We start from the raw sequence: 18812 nt of genomic DNA on the forward strand, positions 1-18812 counted from the left end.
TTCGTTTCCAGATACAGCACGGAAACAGGCCCTTCGGCCCACCGAGTCCACACCAACCAGCGATCACCCTATCCTACACACGCTAGCACAATTTACAATTTTTACCGAAGCCAAATTAACCTACAAACCTGCACGTCTTTGGAGAGTGGGAGGGAAACCGGAGCTCGCTGAGAAAACCAACACAGCCACAGGGAGGCAGACAAAAATGCTGGAGAGACTCAGCGGGTGCAGCAGCATCTATGGAGCGAAGGAAATAGGCAACGTTTCGGGCCGAAATCCTTCTTCAGACTGACGGGGGGGGGAGAGCGTTCAAACTCTGCTATAGGATCTTTGGTTCAAACTCCATACAGACAGCACCCGTAGTCAGGATCGAACCCATGTCTCTGGCTCTGTAAGGCAGCAACTCTACCGCTGCACCACCGATAGGTTTAGAGGGTTATGTGCTGACCGTGGGCAGGTGGGACTAGTGTAAATGGGGCATGTTGGTCAGCGTGGGGCAAGTTGGGCTGAAGGGCCAGTGTTTCCACACTGCCTGACTCTATGACTAGACCGATGAAGGTCTCTGGTCCCGTCTGGAAATATGGTCTCTCTATCTCCCTCCACAGACGCCGCCTGACCCATTGAGTTTAGCATCCAGCCATTCGTATTTTGCTCATGTCTCCTGCACCTGCAGTCTCTCGTGCCTAGATTAGTCCCATCTGCGCTGGGACGTGGAAATTCTGATCCAAGTAGCTTCAAGAAAATGATGCGAGAGAAACAAACTGACTTTCACATATTTAGCACATCATCACATTACTCAAATACGTCTCAAAGTGCTTCACACAATATTTACTTTGTGGCTGCTATTACCGAGCCAAGGTAAATTTAGACGGGATTCATGCACATTGCTATAAATACAGTATTTCATCTTCATTCAGCATTCCTCCGAAGGGAATTGTAGCGTCTCGACAGCTAAACACATGCTACCAATGGTCGAACAATTAAGATCAGGGAGACTCCGGAGACCAGGACTCCAGGCAGGAAGATATTTCAAAGGGTTTCGCAGCTGCCGCAGAATGCAGACAATATTCCCCAGTTGGAACCAGGGCCTGATTCCAAAACAAAATCCGACTGCCTCAGACTGATGTGTTTAAGAAGGAACTGCAGATGCTGGAAAATCGAAGGTACACAAAAATGCTGGAGAAACTCAGCGGGTGCAGCAGCATCTATGGAGCGAAGGAAATAGGCAACGTTTCGGGACGAAACGTTGCCTATTTCCTTCGCTCCACAGATGCTGCTGCACTCGCTGAGTTTCTCCAGCATTTTTGTGTACCTGCCTCAGACTGATTCTCCTTCATTTCGGAGTTATTTTCAGAAGTATAACGTCTGAGTCATTGTGGCGCAGAGGTGGAGGGTTTTTTTTAACGAGATTTTATTAAAAAAATGATCCCAGGAATGAGTAGGTTAACATATGATGAGCGTTTGTCGGCACTGGGCCTGTACTCGCTGGTGTTTAGAAGAATGAGGGAGGGCGGGCCCTTATTGAAACGTACAGAATAGTGAAAGGCCTGGATAGAGTGGATGTGGAGAGGATGTTTCCATTAGCGGGAGAGGCCTAATGAGGACTAGAGGTCATAGCCTCAGAATTAAAGGACGTTCTTTTAGGAAGGCGATGAGGGGAAATCTCTTTAGTCAGAAGGTGGTGAATCTGTGGAATTCTTTGCCACGGGAGGCTGTGGAGGCCAAGTCAGTGGATATTTTTTAAAGGCAGAGATAGATAGATTCTTGATTACTATGGGTGTCAGAGGCTATTAGGAGACATGAATTTGTATTTTATTGAGGCAGCAGCGGAATTTAAATTCAGTAAAACAAACAACATGGAATAAGTTTGAAAGATTATTATCAATACCACCATGAAACCAACAGATAATTATAAACCTTCCACTTCCAGGAAAGGAATGCCACTGTTACTCAATCTCATAGAGTTATAGAGTCTTACAGTGTGAAAACAGGCCCTTCAGCCCAACTTGCCCACACAGACCAATATGCCCTATCCACACTAGTCCCACCTGCCTGCGTTTGACCCATATGCTTATAAACCTGTCCTATCCATGTACATGAGTGGGTTAACCTATGATGAGCGTTTGATGGCACTGGGCCTTTACTGGCTGGAGTTTAGAAGAATGAGGGGGGGACCACATTGAAACGTACAGAATAGTGAAAGGCTTGGATAGAGTGGATGTGGAGAGGATGTATCCACCAGTGGGAGAGTCTAGGGCCAGAGGTCATAGGCTCAGAATAAAAGGATGTTCCTTTGTAATTATGAAAAAAACGTTGCTAGAGTTAGTGGTGAGAAAGGCGTTTACCCCCTTAGTCTAATCTGGAACAGTCCCGTTGCGGGGCCGAACGTCAGGTCTCTCTGCATAAGCCTTTCTCTACAATGGCATTTTCCCAACCAGTAAAACACTGAGTCAAGCACTGGACCACTAAACTTTATTTTATGAAACAATAATGAACTCCCAATACATTACCTAACCACCACGGGATCGATCCTTGTCTCTGCTTGTCCAAGCTCTTCAGCCTCGTGCAAGCAGATACCTCCAAAAGGTTAAGCAGTCCCAAGCGCCCCTCCAGAAGACCGACAACGATCCCAGTGGGGGGCACTTTGTATAGGTCATCAGACCCTGCGGGGAAGAACTACATGGGGGTGGCAGCCCCTACAAACCAATCACAGACATCGATTACATTAAAGTGTTATTGACCGTTCCCCAACCCAGTTACAAAGCGCCCCATTACAATGTTTCTACAGAAGCTTCTGGAAAGAAGTCAGTTAATCAAGTAATGCAACATTCTCACAGGGAGTATAAACAATTCAAACAAGGCTTCACACTTCAGCCAGTCATCAAACAGTAACACAAGCACCTTGCAACATTATTAACAGTATTTACAACCCTTCTGCAGCGGGCCAACCCTAATAATGCATCTGAAACGTCTTTGAGCTCTTCAGCAAAGTCCTCATACATTTTAACAATAGAGAGGTCATCTGGATCTTTCCCCATCCTGCATATTAATCTATGGTTCAGACTATCTGGCGCCAACCCACAACCTGTAGCTTTTCACAGACAGAGGCCAAGCAGGCCCTGCAAATGCAATGATCCTCCATTTTATAATAACTCTAATTTAGTCAATATTAACACCTTTAGGAAGGAGATGAGGAGGAATTTCTTTAGAGGGTGGAGAATCTGTGGAATTCTTTGCCACAGAAGGCTGTGGAAGCCAAGTCAATTGATATTTTTTAAGGCAGAGATAGATAGATTATTGATAAGAACGGGTGTCAGGGGTTATGGGGAGAAGGCAGGAGCATAGGGTTAGGAGGGAGAGATAGATCAGCCATGATTGAATGGCGGAGTAGACTTGATGGGCGAATTCTGCTATTATCACTTATAACCATATGACCTTATGAAGGTTAATTGGCTTCAGTATGTTGGTTAATTTTCTTAGTCTGTAAGATAATACTAGTGTGAACAAGTGATCGCTGGTCGGGCGATCTGAAGTCTAAGTCGAAAGGTGATCTGTCATAGAATAGTACAGCACAGGAACAGGCCCTTCGGCCCACAATGTCAGTGCTTGATATACTGCTATGATAAATAATCTCCTCTGCCTGCATGTGATCCATGTCGCTCCATTTTCTGCATATGCATGTCCCTTAATAAATGCTTCTTAGATGCCACTATTGTAATTATCTCCATCACAATCCCAGGCCGTACGTTCTAAGCACGCTCCATCCTTTATGTTAAAGAATACATATCTCCTTTAGATTTTTTCAAGTCAAGTCAAGTTTATTCGTCACATACATACAGGAGATGCGCAGTGAAATGAAAAGTGGCAATGCTCGCGGACTTTGTGCAAAAAATAACAAACAAACAAACAACCAAATAAACTGCAAACAGAATGGAACAGAATCACATATTCTTTTACATATTAAATATTGTGGGCGGAAGGAAAAAGGAGAATTAAAAAAACAGCAATTTAAAAACAAAAGGCAGTAGAGTGGTGCAGTAAAGTTAGTCCCTGGTGAGATAGGAGTTTACAATTTAATTTTTCCCCTCCTACTTTAAAGCCGAGCCCTCTAGTGTTTGACATTTCCATCATTGGAAAAAGGTTCTGACTGTTTATCCTATCTATTGCCTCTCATAATGGTATACACTTCAAACTGGCCTCCCGCCAGTCCCCCGATGCTCCAGAGAGAACAATTCAAGTTTGTCCAACCTCTCCTTGTAGTTAATACCTCCTAATCCAGGCATCACCCATGCCCCCAAAGCCTGCGCACCTTCCCTGCAATGAGGCGATCAGAACATAGACCGCAGGACAGTACAGCACAGGAATACCACACAATATCTGTGCCGAACATGATGTCAAGAGCAGAGCTCGCCTGCCTGCATGTAAATCATATCCCTCTAATTCATGCACGCAATACTCCAAATAGATTGAGGATTCACACAGAGGGTGGTGAGTATATTGAATGAGCTGTCAGAGGTTTGCAAGTACCTGTACTATAATAGCATTTTTTTTTAAAAAAAAAAAAAAAATGATAATTCATTATTTCGAACAGAATAACAAATAAAAAGCAAGTATGAAACAGCATATAAAAAATTCAAAAAAACAAAACAAGAATATTTTTAAAGTATCGTAAACATTATTTTAAAATAAATGAATCGTATGTGGCTGAAAAGGAGTAGGAAGAGTTACAGAGATAGGTTGAATAAGTTAGGTCTTTATTCTCTGGAGCGCAGAAGGTTAAGGGGGGACCTGATAGAGGTCTTTAAAATGATGAGAGGGATAGACAGAGTTGATATGGACAAGCTTTTCCCTTTGAGAATAGGGAAGATTCAAACAAGAGGACATGACTTCAGAATTAAGGGACAGAAGTTTAGGGGTAATATGAGGGGGAACTTCTTTACGCAGAGAGTGGTGGCAGTGTGGAATGAGCTCCCAGTGGAAGTGGTGGAGGCAGGTTCATTGGTATCATTTAAAAATAAATTGGATAGGCATATGGATGAGAAGGGAATGGAGGGTTATGGTACGAGTGCAGGCAGGTGGGACTAAGGGGAACAAAATTTGTTCGGCATGGACTTGTAGGGCCGAGATGGCCTGTTTCCGTGCTGTAATTGTTATATGGTTATATGGTTATAAGAAGCCAAAGCTTATTAATTCCAACCCCTTATTCAACTGCTTATACATATTTAGCAGCTATAAACACCATACGTACACCAAATTATTTACATTTATACACTAATCAAATATTTACAAAGCCATACAAAAAAAGAGAGAGAAAAAAAAATTGCATGGATAGGACAGGTACGGGCCAAATGCGTAGATGGGGCCTCTTGTTCGGTGTGGGTGTTCTGCCGAAGTGTCTGTTTCTGTGCTGCATTGCTCCACGAGCTGAGAGCAAAGAGTCAAGAGAGTGTTTTATTGGCATATGCCTCGAAATGGAACAATTGCATTCTTACTTGGACAACAGGTATGTAAACATATGATAGACGCAAGGTGCTGGAGTAACTCAGCGGGACAGGCAGCATATCTGGAGAGAAGGAATCGGTGATGTTTTGGGTTGAGACCCTGCTTCAGACTGAAGGTCAGAGGGGAGAGGGAAACGAGAGATATGGGAGGGTAAGGTGTAAAAATGACAGATGATAGCAGGTGATGATCGAGGAAATGTAGAATGGTTCATTGTTCACATGACAACGAGGCGTGCGAACAGTAAAATTAAATGTGAGGACAATGATCATCGTCGGTGTAAACCAGCATCTGCAGTTTCATCCGACACCATCAATAATTGTTTTTAGAATTGCTCTGATTGTTGCCCCTGGCAATATTGTAAATGTCCACTGAATGAATAGATGGGGGAACTGCATCGCCTTTTACAGGCCTGTCTCCATGTTGAATGGCTCTTTGACCCTCAGAAGGCGGTGGAGGCCAATTATCTGGATACTTTCAAGAGAGAGTTAGATAGGGCTCTTAAAGATAGCTGAGTCAAGGAGTATGGGGAGAAGGAAGGAACGGGGTACTGATTGTGGATGATCAGCCATGATCACAGTGAATGCTGGTGCTGGCTCGAAGGGCCGAATGGCCCACTCCTGCACCTATTGTCTATTGTCAAGTCAAGTCAAGTTTATTCGTCACATACACATACGAGATATGCAGTGAAATGAAAAGTGGCAATGCTCGCGGACTTTGTGTAAACAACAAACAAACAACAAACTACAAAGAGAATGGAACAGAATCACATATTGAATAGAAGACAGGTGGTCACAGCAGTGTGGGTTTTCAGATAAGGAGTAGGAGTAGAATTAGGCCATTCAGCCCATCGAGCCTGTTCTGCCATTCGATCATGGCCGATCTACTTCTCCCTCTCAACCCCATTCTCCTGCCCTCTCCAAGTAACCTTTGACGCTCTTACTAATCAAGAACCTGTCAATCTCCGCTTTAAAAATACCCAATGGCTAAGCCTCCACAGTAGTCTGTGGCAATAAACGCCACAGATCCACCACCCTCTAGGTAAAGGAATTCCACCTCGTCTCTATTCCAACGGTATATTCTTTTATTCTGTGGCTGTGCCCTCTGGTCTTAGACTCTCCCACTAGTGGAAACATCCTCTCCACATCCACTCTATCCAGGTTTCAATGAGGTCAACCCTCATCCTTCTAAACTCCAGCGAGTACAGGCCCAGTGCCATCAAATGCTCATCGTACGTTCCCCAACCATCCCAGGGATCATTCTCATAAACCTTCTCTTCCCACACTAAACTGGAAAGGGTGCAGAGAAGAATTACGAGGATATTGCCAGGACTTGAGGGCCTGAGCTACAGGGAAAGGTTGAGCAGGCTGGGAATCTATAATCTATTCCTTGGAGCGCAGGGGGATGAGGGGTGATCTTATAGAGGTGTACAAAATTATGAGATCGGGTAGACGCACAGAGTCTCTTTCCCAGAGTAGGTGAATCGAGAACCAGAGAACATAGGTTTAAGGTGAGTGGGGGAAGATTTAATAGGAACCTGAGGGGTAACTTTTTCACACAAAGGTTTGTGGGTGTATGGAACGAGCTGCCGGAGGAGGTAGTTGAGGCAGGTATTATTGCAACGTTTAAGAAACATTTAGACATGTACATGGATGAGACAGGTTTGGGGGGATATGTGCCAAACGCAGGGCAGGTGGAACTAGTGCAGTGTGAGTTTGCGTTTAGTTTATTGTCACGTGTACCCAGCTACAGTAAAAAGCTATTATTGCGTGTTAACCAGTCAGCAAAAAGACAATATATGATTACAATCGAGCCATCCAGAGTGTACAGATACATGATAAAGGGGAATAGTGTACAGATACATGATAAGGGGAACCAGGGGCCACAGTCTTAGAATAAAGGGGAGGTCATTTAAGACTGAGGTGAGAAAAAACTTTTTCACCCAGAGAGTTGTGAATTTATGGAATTCCCTGCCACAGAGGGCAGTGGAGTCCAAGTCACTGGATGGATTTAAGAGAGAGTTAGATAGAGCTCTAGGGTCTAGTGGAGTCAAGGGATATGGGGAGAGGGCAGGCACGGGTTATTGATAGGGGACGATCAGCCATGATCACAATGAATGGCGGTGCTGGCTCGAAGGGCCGAATGGCCTCGTCCTGCACCTATTTTCTATGTTTCTATGAATAACGTGAATTATGTTTAGTGCAAGATGAAGCCCAGTGAATTCCAATCAAAGATGGTCTGCGGGTCTCCAATGAGGTAGATAGTAGCTCAGGACTGCTCTATCGTTGTTGATGGGATGATTTAGTCACCTGATGACAGCTGGGAAGAAACTGTCCTTGAAACTGGAGATTCACATTTTTCACATTTCCATGCCTTTTGCCTGATGGTGAAGGGGTCGTGTCCGGGGTGCGACTTCGCCCTTGATTACGCTGCTGGCCTTGCCAAGGCAGCGTGAAGCGTAAATGGAGTCAATGGAAGGGAGGTTGGTTTGCGTGATGGTCTGGGCTGCTTCCACAATTTGCTGCCATGTCTTGTGGTCTTGGATGGAGCTGTTCCCAAACCGTGCTGTGATGCATCTTGGGTTTTTATTCTTCTTCTTAGTTCTTGCTCCTCCAAAAATATTCCAAATGGAATTTAAACTGGAGGTGGCGGAGGGTGGACCTAAGCAAAAAGGGATTCTTGGAGGAGATAGTTGAGGCAGGGACTATCGCAACATTTAAGAAACATTTGGACAGGTACATGGATAGGACAGGTTTAGAGGGATATGGGCCAAGCATAGGCAAGTGGGACTAGTGTGGATAGGTCATGTTAGTTTGTGTCGACACGTTGGGCCGAAGGGCCTGTTTCCATATTGTATGACTTCAGCAAAGAGATGAGGGGGAACTTCTTTAGTCAGAGGGTGGTGAATCTGTGGATTTTTTTGCCACAGACGGCTGTGGAGGCAAAGTCAGTGGATATTTTTAATGCAGAGATTGACAGATTGTTGATTAGTACGGGTTTCAGAGGTTATGGGGAGGAGGCAGGAAAATTGAGTTGAGAAGGAGAGATAGATCAGCCATGATTGAATGGCGGAGTAGCCTTGATGGGCCGAATGGCCTAATTCTGTTCCTAGAACTTCTGAACATAAACCATGTTGGTGTGTGTGGGCGAGTTGGGTTGAAGGGCCTGTTTCCACGCTGTATGACTGTACGACTTGTGGATGATCAGCCATGATCACAGTGAATGGCGGTGCTGGCTCGAAGGGCCGAACGGTCTACTCCTGCACCTATTGTCTATTGTCTATTGACTTGCTCTCTCTGCTTCCATCCACAGTCAGTGTCCGCTACGTGAAGAGCGACGGGAAGCCGCAGGTGACCACGTTCCACAACGTGCCGCTGGCCGACGGGAAGCGGCACGCGGTGCTGCTGCACGTCAGCGGGCTGCGGCGCGGCCCCGCGGCTGCCGAACTCTACATCGACTGCACACAGGCCGGCTCCGCCCACAATCTGCCCCCCATCTTCACCAAGATGCCGCAGAACGCAGACTCAATCGAAATACGCACAGCTCACAGGCGGGCTCAGGTACGCCTGAAGATAACGCCGCCAACTGCCCCGAACGCACTTTAGTTCCACCGACTGTACAGAGAATAGCGTGATTAGAAAGATTTATGAGTTCCAGTCAAATGATCAGTCTAAGCAAGTAAATTCTTTGAAGAAGTAAATAGCAGGACAGGCAAAGGAGACGTCAGTAGATTTTCAGAAAGCCTTTGATAAGGTGCCACACCTGAGGCTGCTAAGGAAGATGAGAGCCCACGGTATCAAAGGGCAGATACTAGCATGGATCGCAGGTTGGCAGGTTGGATGGCAGAAGACAAAGGGTGGCAATAAAGGGGGCTTTTTCTGCTCGGCTGCCAGTGACTAGCGGAGTTCCGCAGGGCTCGGTGTTGGGGCCGCTGCTCTTCACGTTCTATATTAATGATTTGGACGAGGGGATTGAAGGCTTGGTGGCCAGGTTTGCGGATGGTAGGAAAATAGGTGGAAGGGCAGGTAGTGTAGAGAAAGCAGGGACTCGGCAGAAGGCATGGACAGGTTGGGAGAGTGGGCAGAGAAGTGGCAGATGGAATATAGTGCAGCAAAGTGTGGAGTCACGCATTTTGGTTGTAGGAATAAAGGCGTAGACTATTTTCTAAATGTGGAGATAATCCAGAAATCGGAGGTGCAAAGGGACTTGGGAGTGTTGGTGCAGGATTCCCAAAAAGTTAATCTGTAAGTCGAATCAGTAGTAAAGAAAGCAAACTCAATGCTGGCATTTATTTCAAGAGGGCTTGTATACATAAAGAGGGATTTGATGCTGAGGCTCTATAAGGCACATTTGGAATATTGTGAGTAATTTTGGGCATCATATCTGAGGAAGGATTTGCTGGCTCTGGAGTGGGTCCAGAGGAGGTTTGCAAGAAAATTCTCAGGAATTAGTGGGATAACATATGACGAGCGTTGGATTTCACTGTGCCTGTACTCGATGGAGTTCAGATGAATGAAGAAGAATGATGAAGAAAAGTGTCTATCCTATCTATGTCTCTGGTGGCCGATTAGGGAAAGGGGAGATGCAACAAGACTTGGGTGTCGTGGTACACCAGTCATTGAAAGTAGGCATGCAGGTGCAGCAGGCAGTGAAGAAAGGGAATGGTATGTTAGCATTCATAGCAAAATGATTTGAGTATAGGAGCAGGGAGGTTCTACTGCAGTTGTACAGGGCCTTGGTGAGACCACACCTGGTGTATTGCGTACAGTTTTGGTCTCCTAATCTGAGGAAAGACATTCTTGACATAGAGGGAGTACAGAGAAGGTTCACCAGACTGATTCCTGGGATGGCAGGGCTTTCATATGAAGAAAGACTGGATAGACCCGGCTTGTACTCGCTGGAACTTAGAAGATTGAGGGGGGATCTTATAGAAACTTACAAAATTCTTAAGGGGTTGGACAGGCTAGATGCAAGAAGATTGTTCCCGATGTTGGGGAAGTCCTGAACAAGGGGTCACAGTTTAAGGATAAGGGGAAAGTCTTTTAGGACCGAGATGAGAAAAACATTTTGGTGAATTTGTGGAATTCTCTGCCACAGAAGGTAGTTGAGGCCAGTTCATTGGTTATATTTAAGAGGGAGTTAGATGTGTCCCTTGTGGCTAAAGGGATCAGGGGGTATGGAGAGAAGGCAGGTACAGGATACTGAGTTGAATGATCAGCCATGATCACATTGAATGGTGGTGCAGGCTCGAAGGGCCGAATGGCCTACTCCACTTATTTTCTATGTTTCTATCCTATCTATGTCTCCCATAAATGTATATACTTTTATCCGGTTTCCCTTCTACCTCCGACACTCCAGAGAAAACAATCCAAGTTTGTCTCCCTCTCATAATAGTTAATGCCCTTGTAATGCTGGCGGTAGCTGGTAAACCTCTTCTGCATTCTTTCCAAAGTCTTCTGTTATGCGGTGAACAGACCTGCACACTATTGCCCACATTAACATGTTCATTCCATCTTTAAAGAGGGGGAGCAGGGTTTGCCTAAACGTCCTGAATATAACCAGTGTCACCTAAATTAATTTTTGTTCAGCTGAGTTTAGTTTAGAGATACAGCGCGGAAACAGGCCCTTCGGCCCACCGTTTCCGCGCCGACCCGCGATCCCCGCACATTAACACTATCCTACACACACTATGGCCAATTTACATTTACACCAAGCCAATTAACCTACAAATCTGTACGTCTTTGGAGTGTGGGAGGAAACAGGAGATCTCGGAGAAAACCCACACGGTCAAAGGGTGAAGGTACAAACTCCGTACAGACAGCACCCGTAGTCGGTATTGAACCCGGGTCTCTGGCGCTGTGAGCGACTCTACCGCTGCGCCACCGTGCCACCCCGGTCAATTTTTGATTGAATGGAATTGAGTATGGAGCATGGAATTACGGCCCAGGGAGTCCGCGCACATCTTTGAATACCCCTTAAACTAGTTTGATGTTATCCCACTTTCTCATCCACTCCCTACACCCTCTGGGCTCTTTATGGAGGCCAAAACTGTATGTTTTGGGGATGTGGGAGGAAACCAGAGCACCCGGACGAAACCCACTTGGTCACCGGGAGATCATGCAAACTCCACAGAGACAGCACTCAGGATCAAACCCGGGTCTATGGCTCTGTGAGGCATCTCTTTGCACTATTTAGGGGCATCCTTGTGACAGGAGACAATATGTAGCCCCTTGGGCTTCTTTCCTTTTCGTTTAGTTTAGTTTAGAGATACAGCGCAGGGACAAGCCCTTTGGGCCACCGAGTCCGCGCCGGCCAGCGATCCCCGCATTTTAACACTATCCTACACACCCTAGGGAGAATTTACATTCGTACCAAGCTGTATGTCCTTGGAGTGTTGGAGGAAACCGAAGATCTCGGAGAAAATCCACGCAGGTCATAGGAAGAATGTACAAACTCCCGTGCAGACAGCACCCGTAGTCAGGATCGAACCTTGGTCTCTGGTGCCCTAATGCCCCTGTCCCACTTAGGAAACCTGAACGGAAACCTCTGGAGACTTTGCGTCCCACCCAAGGTTTCTGTGCCGTTCCCGGAGGTTTTTGTCAGTCTCCTCTACCTGCTTCCACCACCTGCAACCTCCGGCAACCACCTGCAACCTCTGGGAACCGCACGGAAACCTTGGGCGGGGCGCAAAGTCTCCAGAGGTTTCCGTTCAGGTTTCCTAAGTGGGACGGGGGGATTAGGCAGCAACTCTACCGCTGCGCCACCGTGCCGCCATGCTCCTATATGGCCCTGGCTCCATTTTGTGTCTGTCTTGCCACCTGCTTGGCCCCGGATTATTATTCCGTCATACTCCTTTTTCAGCAGTTCTTTTCCCGATTTAAAGGCTGGGTGGATTTCCCCACTCCACTTGCACAGTTTAGCCACTCAGCTCCTGCCCGTTAAAGTCAGCAGGCCGCTTACTGTGGCTGAACTGCGATGGGCCGTGGCTTCATCTGCACCAGGCGGTAACATTCAGCTGGTATTCATTCCAAACGATGGCTTTCTATGGGGGTGATTACCTCTGGAAGCATGTCAGGGTCTGACGGCCTGGAAGTGCGGAACAATGTTCCACTCTGGTTTCTTATTTTTAATAGGTAGTAAATAACGGTGTGAGAGGGGAGCAGTCATTTGTCGATTACCGCTTCCAGATGACAGATTTGGAACAGAAACACATGAAATGACAATGTCATTTGGCACAAGACTAGAGAACAAACGATCCTATGAGCAAAGTTCAAGTGGTTTACTATCACCTTGGCCTATGCCATCTCCTGGTCGCCAAACATTTTAACTCCCATTCCCACACTGACCTTTCTGTCCTGGGCCTCCTCCACTGTCAGTATGAAACCCCTGCGGAAATTGGAGGAACATCATCTCATATTTCACTTTGGACAGCTTACAACCCAGCGTTATGAATATTGAGGCTCCTTCTCCTCCTTCTTCCTTTCTTCTACCCGCCACCCCCCCATCAGTCTGAAGAAGGATTTCAGCCTGAAACGTCACCTATTCCTTTGCTCCATGGATGCTGCTGCACCCGCTGAGTTTCTCCAGCATTGTTGTGAACCTTGGTATGAATATTGACTTTGCCAACTTCAAGTAACCCTTGCTTTCCCTCTCTCTCCATCCCTCCACCACCCTAGTAACCCTGTTAGTTCCACTGTCCGTATCTCTTCATGATCACCCCTTCACCAGCCACCAATGGACCATTGTGGGCTCCACCTTTCCCGAGTCATCGGTGGCGGCTCTGATTTGTTCGGTGCCTTCATTTGTTCTATATCTCTCTACATCATTTTACCCCCTATCATGTATGACCTTAGAAACATAGAAACATAGAGATTAGGTGCAGGAGTAGGCCATTCGGCCCTTCGAGCCTGCACCGCCATTCAATATGATCATGGCTGATCATCCAACTCAGTATCCCGTACCTGCCTTCTCTCCATACCCCCTGATCCCCTTAGCCACAAGGGCCACATCTAACTCCCTCTTAAATATAGCCAATGAACTGGCCTCAACTACCCTCTGTGGCAGAGAGTTCCAGAGATTCACCACTCTCTGTGTGAAAAAAGTTCTTCTCATCTCGGTTTTAAAGGATTTCCCCTTTATCCTTAAGCTGTGACCCCTTGTCCTGGACTTCCCTAACATCGGGAACAATCTTCCTGCATCTAGCCTGTCCAACCCCTTAAGAATTTTGTAAGTTTCTATAAGATCCCCTCTCAATCTTCTAAATTCTAGAGAGTATAAACCAAGTCTATCCAGTTTTTCTTCATAAGACAGTCCTGACATCCCAGGAATCAGTCTGGTGAACCGTCTCTGCACTCCCTCTATGGCAATAATGTCCTTCCTCAGATTTGGAGACCAAATGAATGTATGACCTTATGAACTAATGATCCGAAAAGTCACCTATTCCTTTTCTCCAGGGATGCACCCTGACCCACTGAGATTAGTTTAGTTTAGAGATACAGCACATAAACAGGCCCTTCGGCCCACCGGGTCCGTGCCGACCAGCGATCCCCGCACACTATCACCATCCTACACCCACGAGGGACAATTTTTACATTTACCAAGCCAATTAACCTACAAACCTGTGCGTCTTTGGAGTGTGGGAGGAAACCGAAGACCTCGGAGAAAACGCACACGGGTCACGGGGAGAACGTGCAAACTCCGTTCAGACAGCACCCGTAGTCGGGATGGAACCCGGGTCTCAGGCGCTGTGTTCGCTGCAAGGCAGCAACTCTACCGCTGCGCCACCGTGACTCCAGAATCTTGTGTTTGTGTAAATCAGCATCTACAGTTCCTTCCTGCATAAGTGGTTTATTAATAAACCTGAGAACAAGAATAATTTTTATTGAATGCAGGCATAACTCAGCTGAGGCATGGACTATGTCTGTGGGTGGCTTTCTCGCGCTGATACAGTTTTGGTTACTTTCTCATTGTCATGTGTACCGAGGTACAGTGGAAAGCGTTTGTGTCGCGCGCCAACCAGTCAGCGGAAAGGCTATACATGATTGCAATCGAGTGGAGGTAGACACAAAATGCTGGAGTAACTCAGCGGGACAGGCGGCATCTCTGGAGAGAAGGAACAGGTGACGTTTTGGGTCGAGACCCTACTTCAGACTCTCAGTCTACTGCTTCTGTCTGAAGAAGGGTCTCGACACAAAACGTCACCCATTCCTTCTTCCTTCTCTCCAGAGATACTGCCTGTCCCGCTGAGTTACTCCAGCATTTTGTGTCTACCTTCGATTTAAACCAGCATCTGCAGTTCTTTCCCACACATCACAATCAAGCCATCCACAGTGTACTGATAAAGGGAATAACGTTTAGTCCAAGTCCAGTAAAGTCCAATTAAAGAATTCCAACTGGGTAGATGGAAGGTCAACCCTGCTCTCTACTTATGGATCGGACATGTTTGGAGGGATATGGACCAAACGCGGGCAGGTGGGACTAGTGTAGCTGGGACATTGTTGGCCGGTGTGGGCAAGTCGGGCTGAAGGGCCGGTTTCCACACTGTATCACTCTATGACTCTACTTGGTGAGGGGACGGTTCAGTTGCCTGATAACAGCTGGGAAGAACGAGTCCCTGAATCTGAAGGTGTGCGTTTGCACACTCTTGCCAGGATGAGATAGTTCATTGACGTTCAGAAGTTCCAGTTCAAATTCTACTCCTGGCTTGTGAATACAGACATCAGCATAATAGAAACATAGATACATAGAAAATAGGTGCAGGAGGAGGCCATTCGGCCCTTCGAGCCAACACCGTCATTCATTGTGATCATGGCTGATTGTCCCCAATCAATAACCCGTGCCTGCCTTCTCCCCATATCCCTTGATTCCACTAGCCCCTAGAGCTCTATCTAACTCTCTCTTAAATCCATCCAGTGATTTGGCCTCCACTGCCCTCTGTGGCAGAGAATTCCACAAATTCACAACTCTCTGGGTGAAAACGTTTTTTTCTCACCTCAGTCTTAAATGACCTCCCCTTAATTCTAAGACGGTGGCCCCTAGTTCTGGACTCGTCAACATTGGGAACATTGTTCCTGCATCTAGCTTGTCAAGTCCTTTTATAATTTTATAAGTTTCTACTAGATTTACCCCTCATCCTTCTAAACTCCAGTGAATACAAGCCTAGTCTTTTCATAGTCATAATCATAGAAGGGTCTCACGTTGGTCACTCCCTCTCCCAACAGGCAAGAGGAACAGAAGTGTGAAAACGTACACCTCCAGAATCAGGGACAGTTTCTACCCAGCTGTTAGCAGGCAACGGAACCATCCTACCAACAAATGAAGAGTGGTCCTGAGCTACTATCTACATCATTGGAAACCCACGGACCATCTTTAATTGTCTTGCACTAAACATTATTCCCTTTATCATGTATCTGTGCACTGTGAATGGCTTGATTGTAACACTTTCACAGTCTTTCCGCTGACTGGTTAGCACGCAACAACAGATTTTCACTGTACCTCGGTACACGTGACAATAAACTAAACTCAACTAAATTAAAACGAAACAGCTGGGAAGAAACTGTCCCTGTGTCTGGAGGTGTGAGTTTTCAAACTTCTGTTCCTCGTGCCTGATGGGAGAGGGGAGAAGAGAGAGTGACCAGGGCTGAGACTGCTCCTTGATTAGGTTGCTGGCCTTGCCGAGGCAGCGTGAAGTGTCGACGTTCAGAAGTTCCTATTCAAATTCTACTCCTAAGATCTGATCAAAGACATGAGTGCTACCAATCTCATGTAGCCCGAGGGAGGACGGCAATAATAGGGTCTGCAGTCAATCAGATGTGACATTGAACCACATCTCAATGAGATGTGAAAGATCTTATCGCGCTCTCTTGAGGACAGATAGACGGGTTACTTCAACTGAAGATGGACACAAAATGCTGGAGTAACTCAGCAGGACAGGCAGCGTCTCTGGAGAGAAGGAATGGGTGATGGTTTGGGCACTTCTTCAGTTGCACCCTCAATCACCACCACCTCTAAGGGGCGACATGGTGGCGCAGCGGTAGAGTTGCTGCCTCACAGCGCCAGACACCCGGGTTCAATCCTGACAACGGGTGCTGTCTGTACGGAGTTTGTATGTTCTCCTCTTGACCTGCGTGGGTTTTCTCCGGTTGCTCCGGTTTCATTCCACAGTCCAAGGATGTGTTGGCTTGTAGCTCAACCGCTTTATGTAAATTGTCCCTAGTGTGTAGGATAAAACCGGAGTGAACAGTTGATCGCTGGTCGGCGCTGACTCGCTGGGTCGAAGGGCGATCTCCACGCTGTGTCTCTAAACTAAACTAAACTAAAGCAGGTCATCTGGTCATTACACAATTGCAGCTTCTGAAACCCACCTGTGAATAAATAGCCGCGATGGCCTCTCTTGTACAATGTCCTTTACACGAAAAATGCTTCGTTGACCGTTTAAGACATCCTGCGATAATGAAAGGCAGTTTGCAATTAAATTGGTGAATGCAAGTCCTTCGAATCTTTTTCTGTGAAGGTGCCTTTACAATGCAGTGCAGCGCTTTGAAATATCCTGAAGGGAACATTTGAGGTGCTGTGCAAATTCACTCGTTTATTTCCTTTGACATTGTCCATGCTGGGCAGCTTCCAATGGATTTCTAAATGGACTTTGTCATTGACCAACATGACGCCTGGTTTAGTGGGTATTACACAGCAACAGGGAGAGGTTGGATAGACTTGGATTGTTTTCTCAGGGACACTGGAGGTTGTGGAGAAACCTAGTAGGGGTATATAAAATGATGACAGGCATAGATAGGGTAGACAGTCAGAACATTCTTCCCCAGGGTTGAAAAATCAAATACTTGATGGCATCACTTGAAAGTAAGAGGGGGGTGGGGGGGGCAAAGTGTAAAGGAGATGTGCAGGGTAACCTTTTTTACACAGAAGTTGGAGAGTGCCTGGAACACATTGCCAGGGGTGGTGGTTGAGACAGATTCAATAAATGGACGTTTGGAAAGGCAGGTGGACATGCAGGGAATGGAGGGATATAGACTATGTGAGTTATGCCCCTGTCCCACTTAGGAAACCTGAACAGAAACCTCTGGAGGTTCCCGGAGGTTTTTGTCAGTCTCCCTACCTGCTTCCACTACCTGCAACCTCCGGCAACCACCTGCAACCTCCGGGAACCGCACGGAAACCTTGGGTGGGGCGCAAAGTCTCCAGAGGTTTCCGTTCAGGTTTCCAAAGTGGGACAGGGGCATTAGATACAAGATGGTCTGGGCATTATGTTCAGCACAGACATTGTGGGCTGAAGGGCCTGTTCTTATGCTGTACACTTCTATGTTCCATGTGTCACCAGAGTATGTCAAGTAAATGATTTACTCCTGCTTCAAGCCATGTAATTCATTTTATTGAATTCCGAGTTTAGTAATAAGACATGGCAGCTTGGTGCTGTTGTGGTGATGGCATAGGGAGTTACGGTTTCCAGTACCATGTGTGATAAGAACATGGTGCTTTCTTGTGAATGAAACATAAACCAAAGGAATAGTTAGATCTCAAGCCGGGTGTTGAGCAGCCAGGTTGTTGTCTCTGCGTCAATGTCTGCCGGGCCCTGAGCTCCGTTTGGTGGGTGGTAGAGCGGGCACCCAGAGATGACATGGTTGGCTGTCTGTTGTTCTGATTATGAAAGGCATAGATAGAAACATAGAAAGTAGGTGCAGGAGGAGGCCATTCGGCCCTTCGAGCCAGCACCGCCATTCATTGAGATCATGGCTGATCGTCCCCAATCAATAACCCGTGCCTGCCTTATCCCCATATCCCTTGATTCCACTAGCCCCTAGAGCATCTAACTCTCTCTTAAATCCATCCAGTGATTTGGCCGCCACTGCCCTCTGTGGCAGAGAATTCCACAAATTCACAACTCTCTGAGTGAAAACGTTTTTTCTCACTTCAGTCTTAAATGGCCTCCCCTTTATTCTAAGACTGTGGCCCCTGTTTCTGGACTCGCCCAACATTGGAAACATTTTTGCCTGCATCTAGCTTGTCCAGTCCTTTTATAATGTTATATGTTTCTATAATACCCCCCTCATCCTTCTAAACTCCAGTGAATACAAGCCTAGTCTTGTCAATCTTTCCTCATATGACAGTCCCACCATCCCAGGGATCAATCTCGTGAACCTACGCTGCACTGCCTCAATCACAAGGATGTCCTTCCTCAAATTAGAAGACCAAAACTGTACGCAATACTCCAGATGTGGTCTCACCAGAGCCCTATACAACTGCAGAAGAGCCTCTTTACTCCTATACTGAAATCCTCTTGTTATGAAGGCCAACATTCC

At 46.5% G+C, this 18812-nt stretch overlaps 1 protein-coding gene across 1 annotated transcript in view; it reads left to right on the forward strand.

Moving 5' to 3' along the window:
- Nucleotides 1–18812, forward strand: part of LOC129694963 (thrombospondin-4-like) — a 113041-nt gene that overhangs the window by 15232 nt on the left and 78997 nt on the right. The window contains exon 3 of the mRNA XM_055631704.1: nt 8812–9059. Within this exon, the coding sequence (XP_055487679.1) occupies nt 8812–9059 (248 nt within the window). The remainder of the gene's footprint in view (nt 1–8811; nt 9060–18812) is intronic.

This window comes from Leucoraja erinacea, chromosome 3 (genome assembly GCF_028641065.1).
Source record: "Leucoraja erinacea ecotype New England chromosome 3, Leri_hhj_1, whole genome shotgun sequence".
Classification (NCBI taxonomy): Eukaryota; Metazoa; Chordata; class Chondrichthyes; order Rajiformes; family Rajidae; genus Leucoraja; species Leucoraja erinaceus.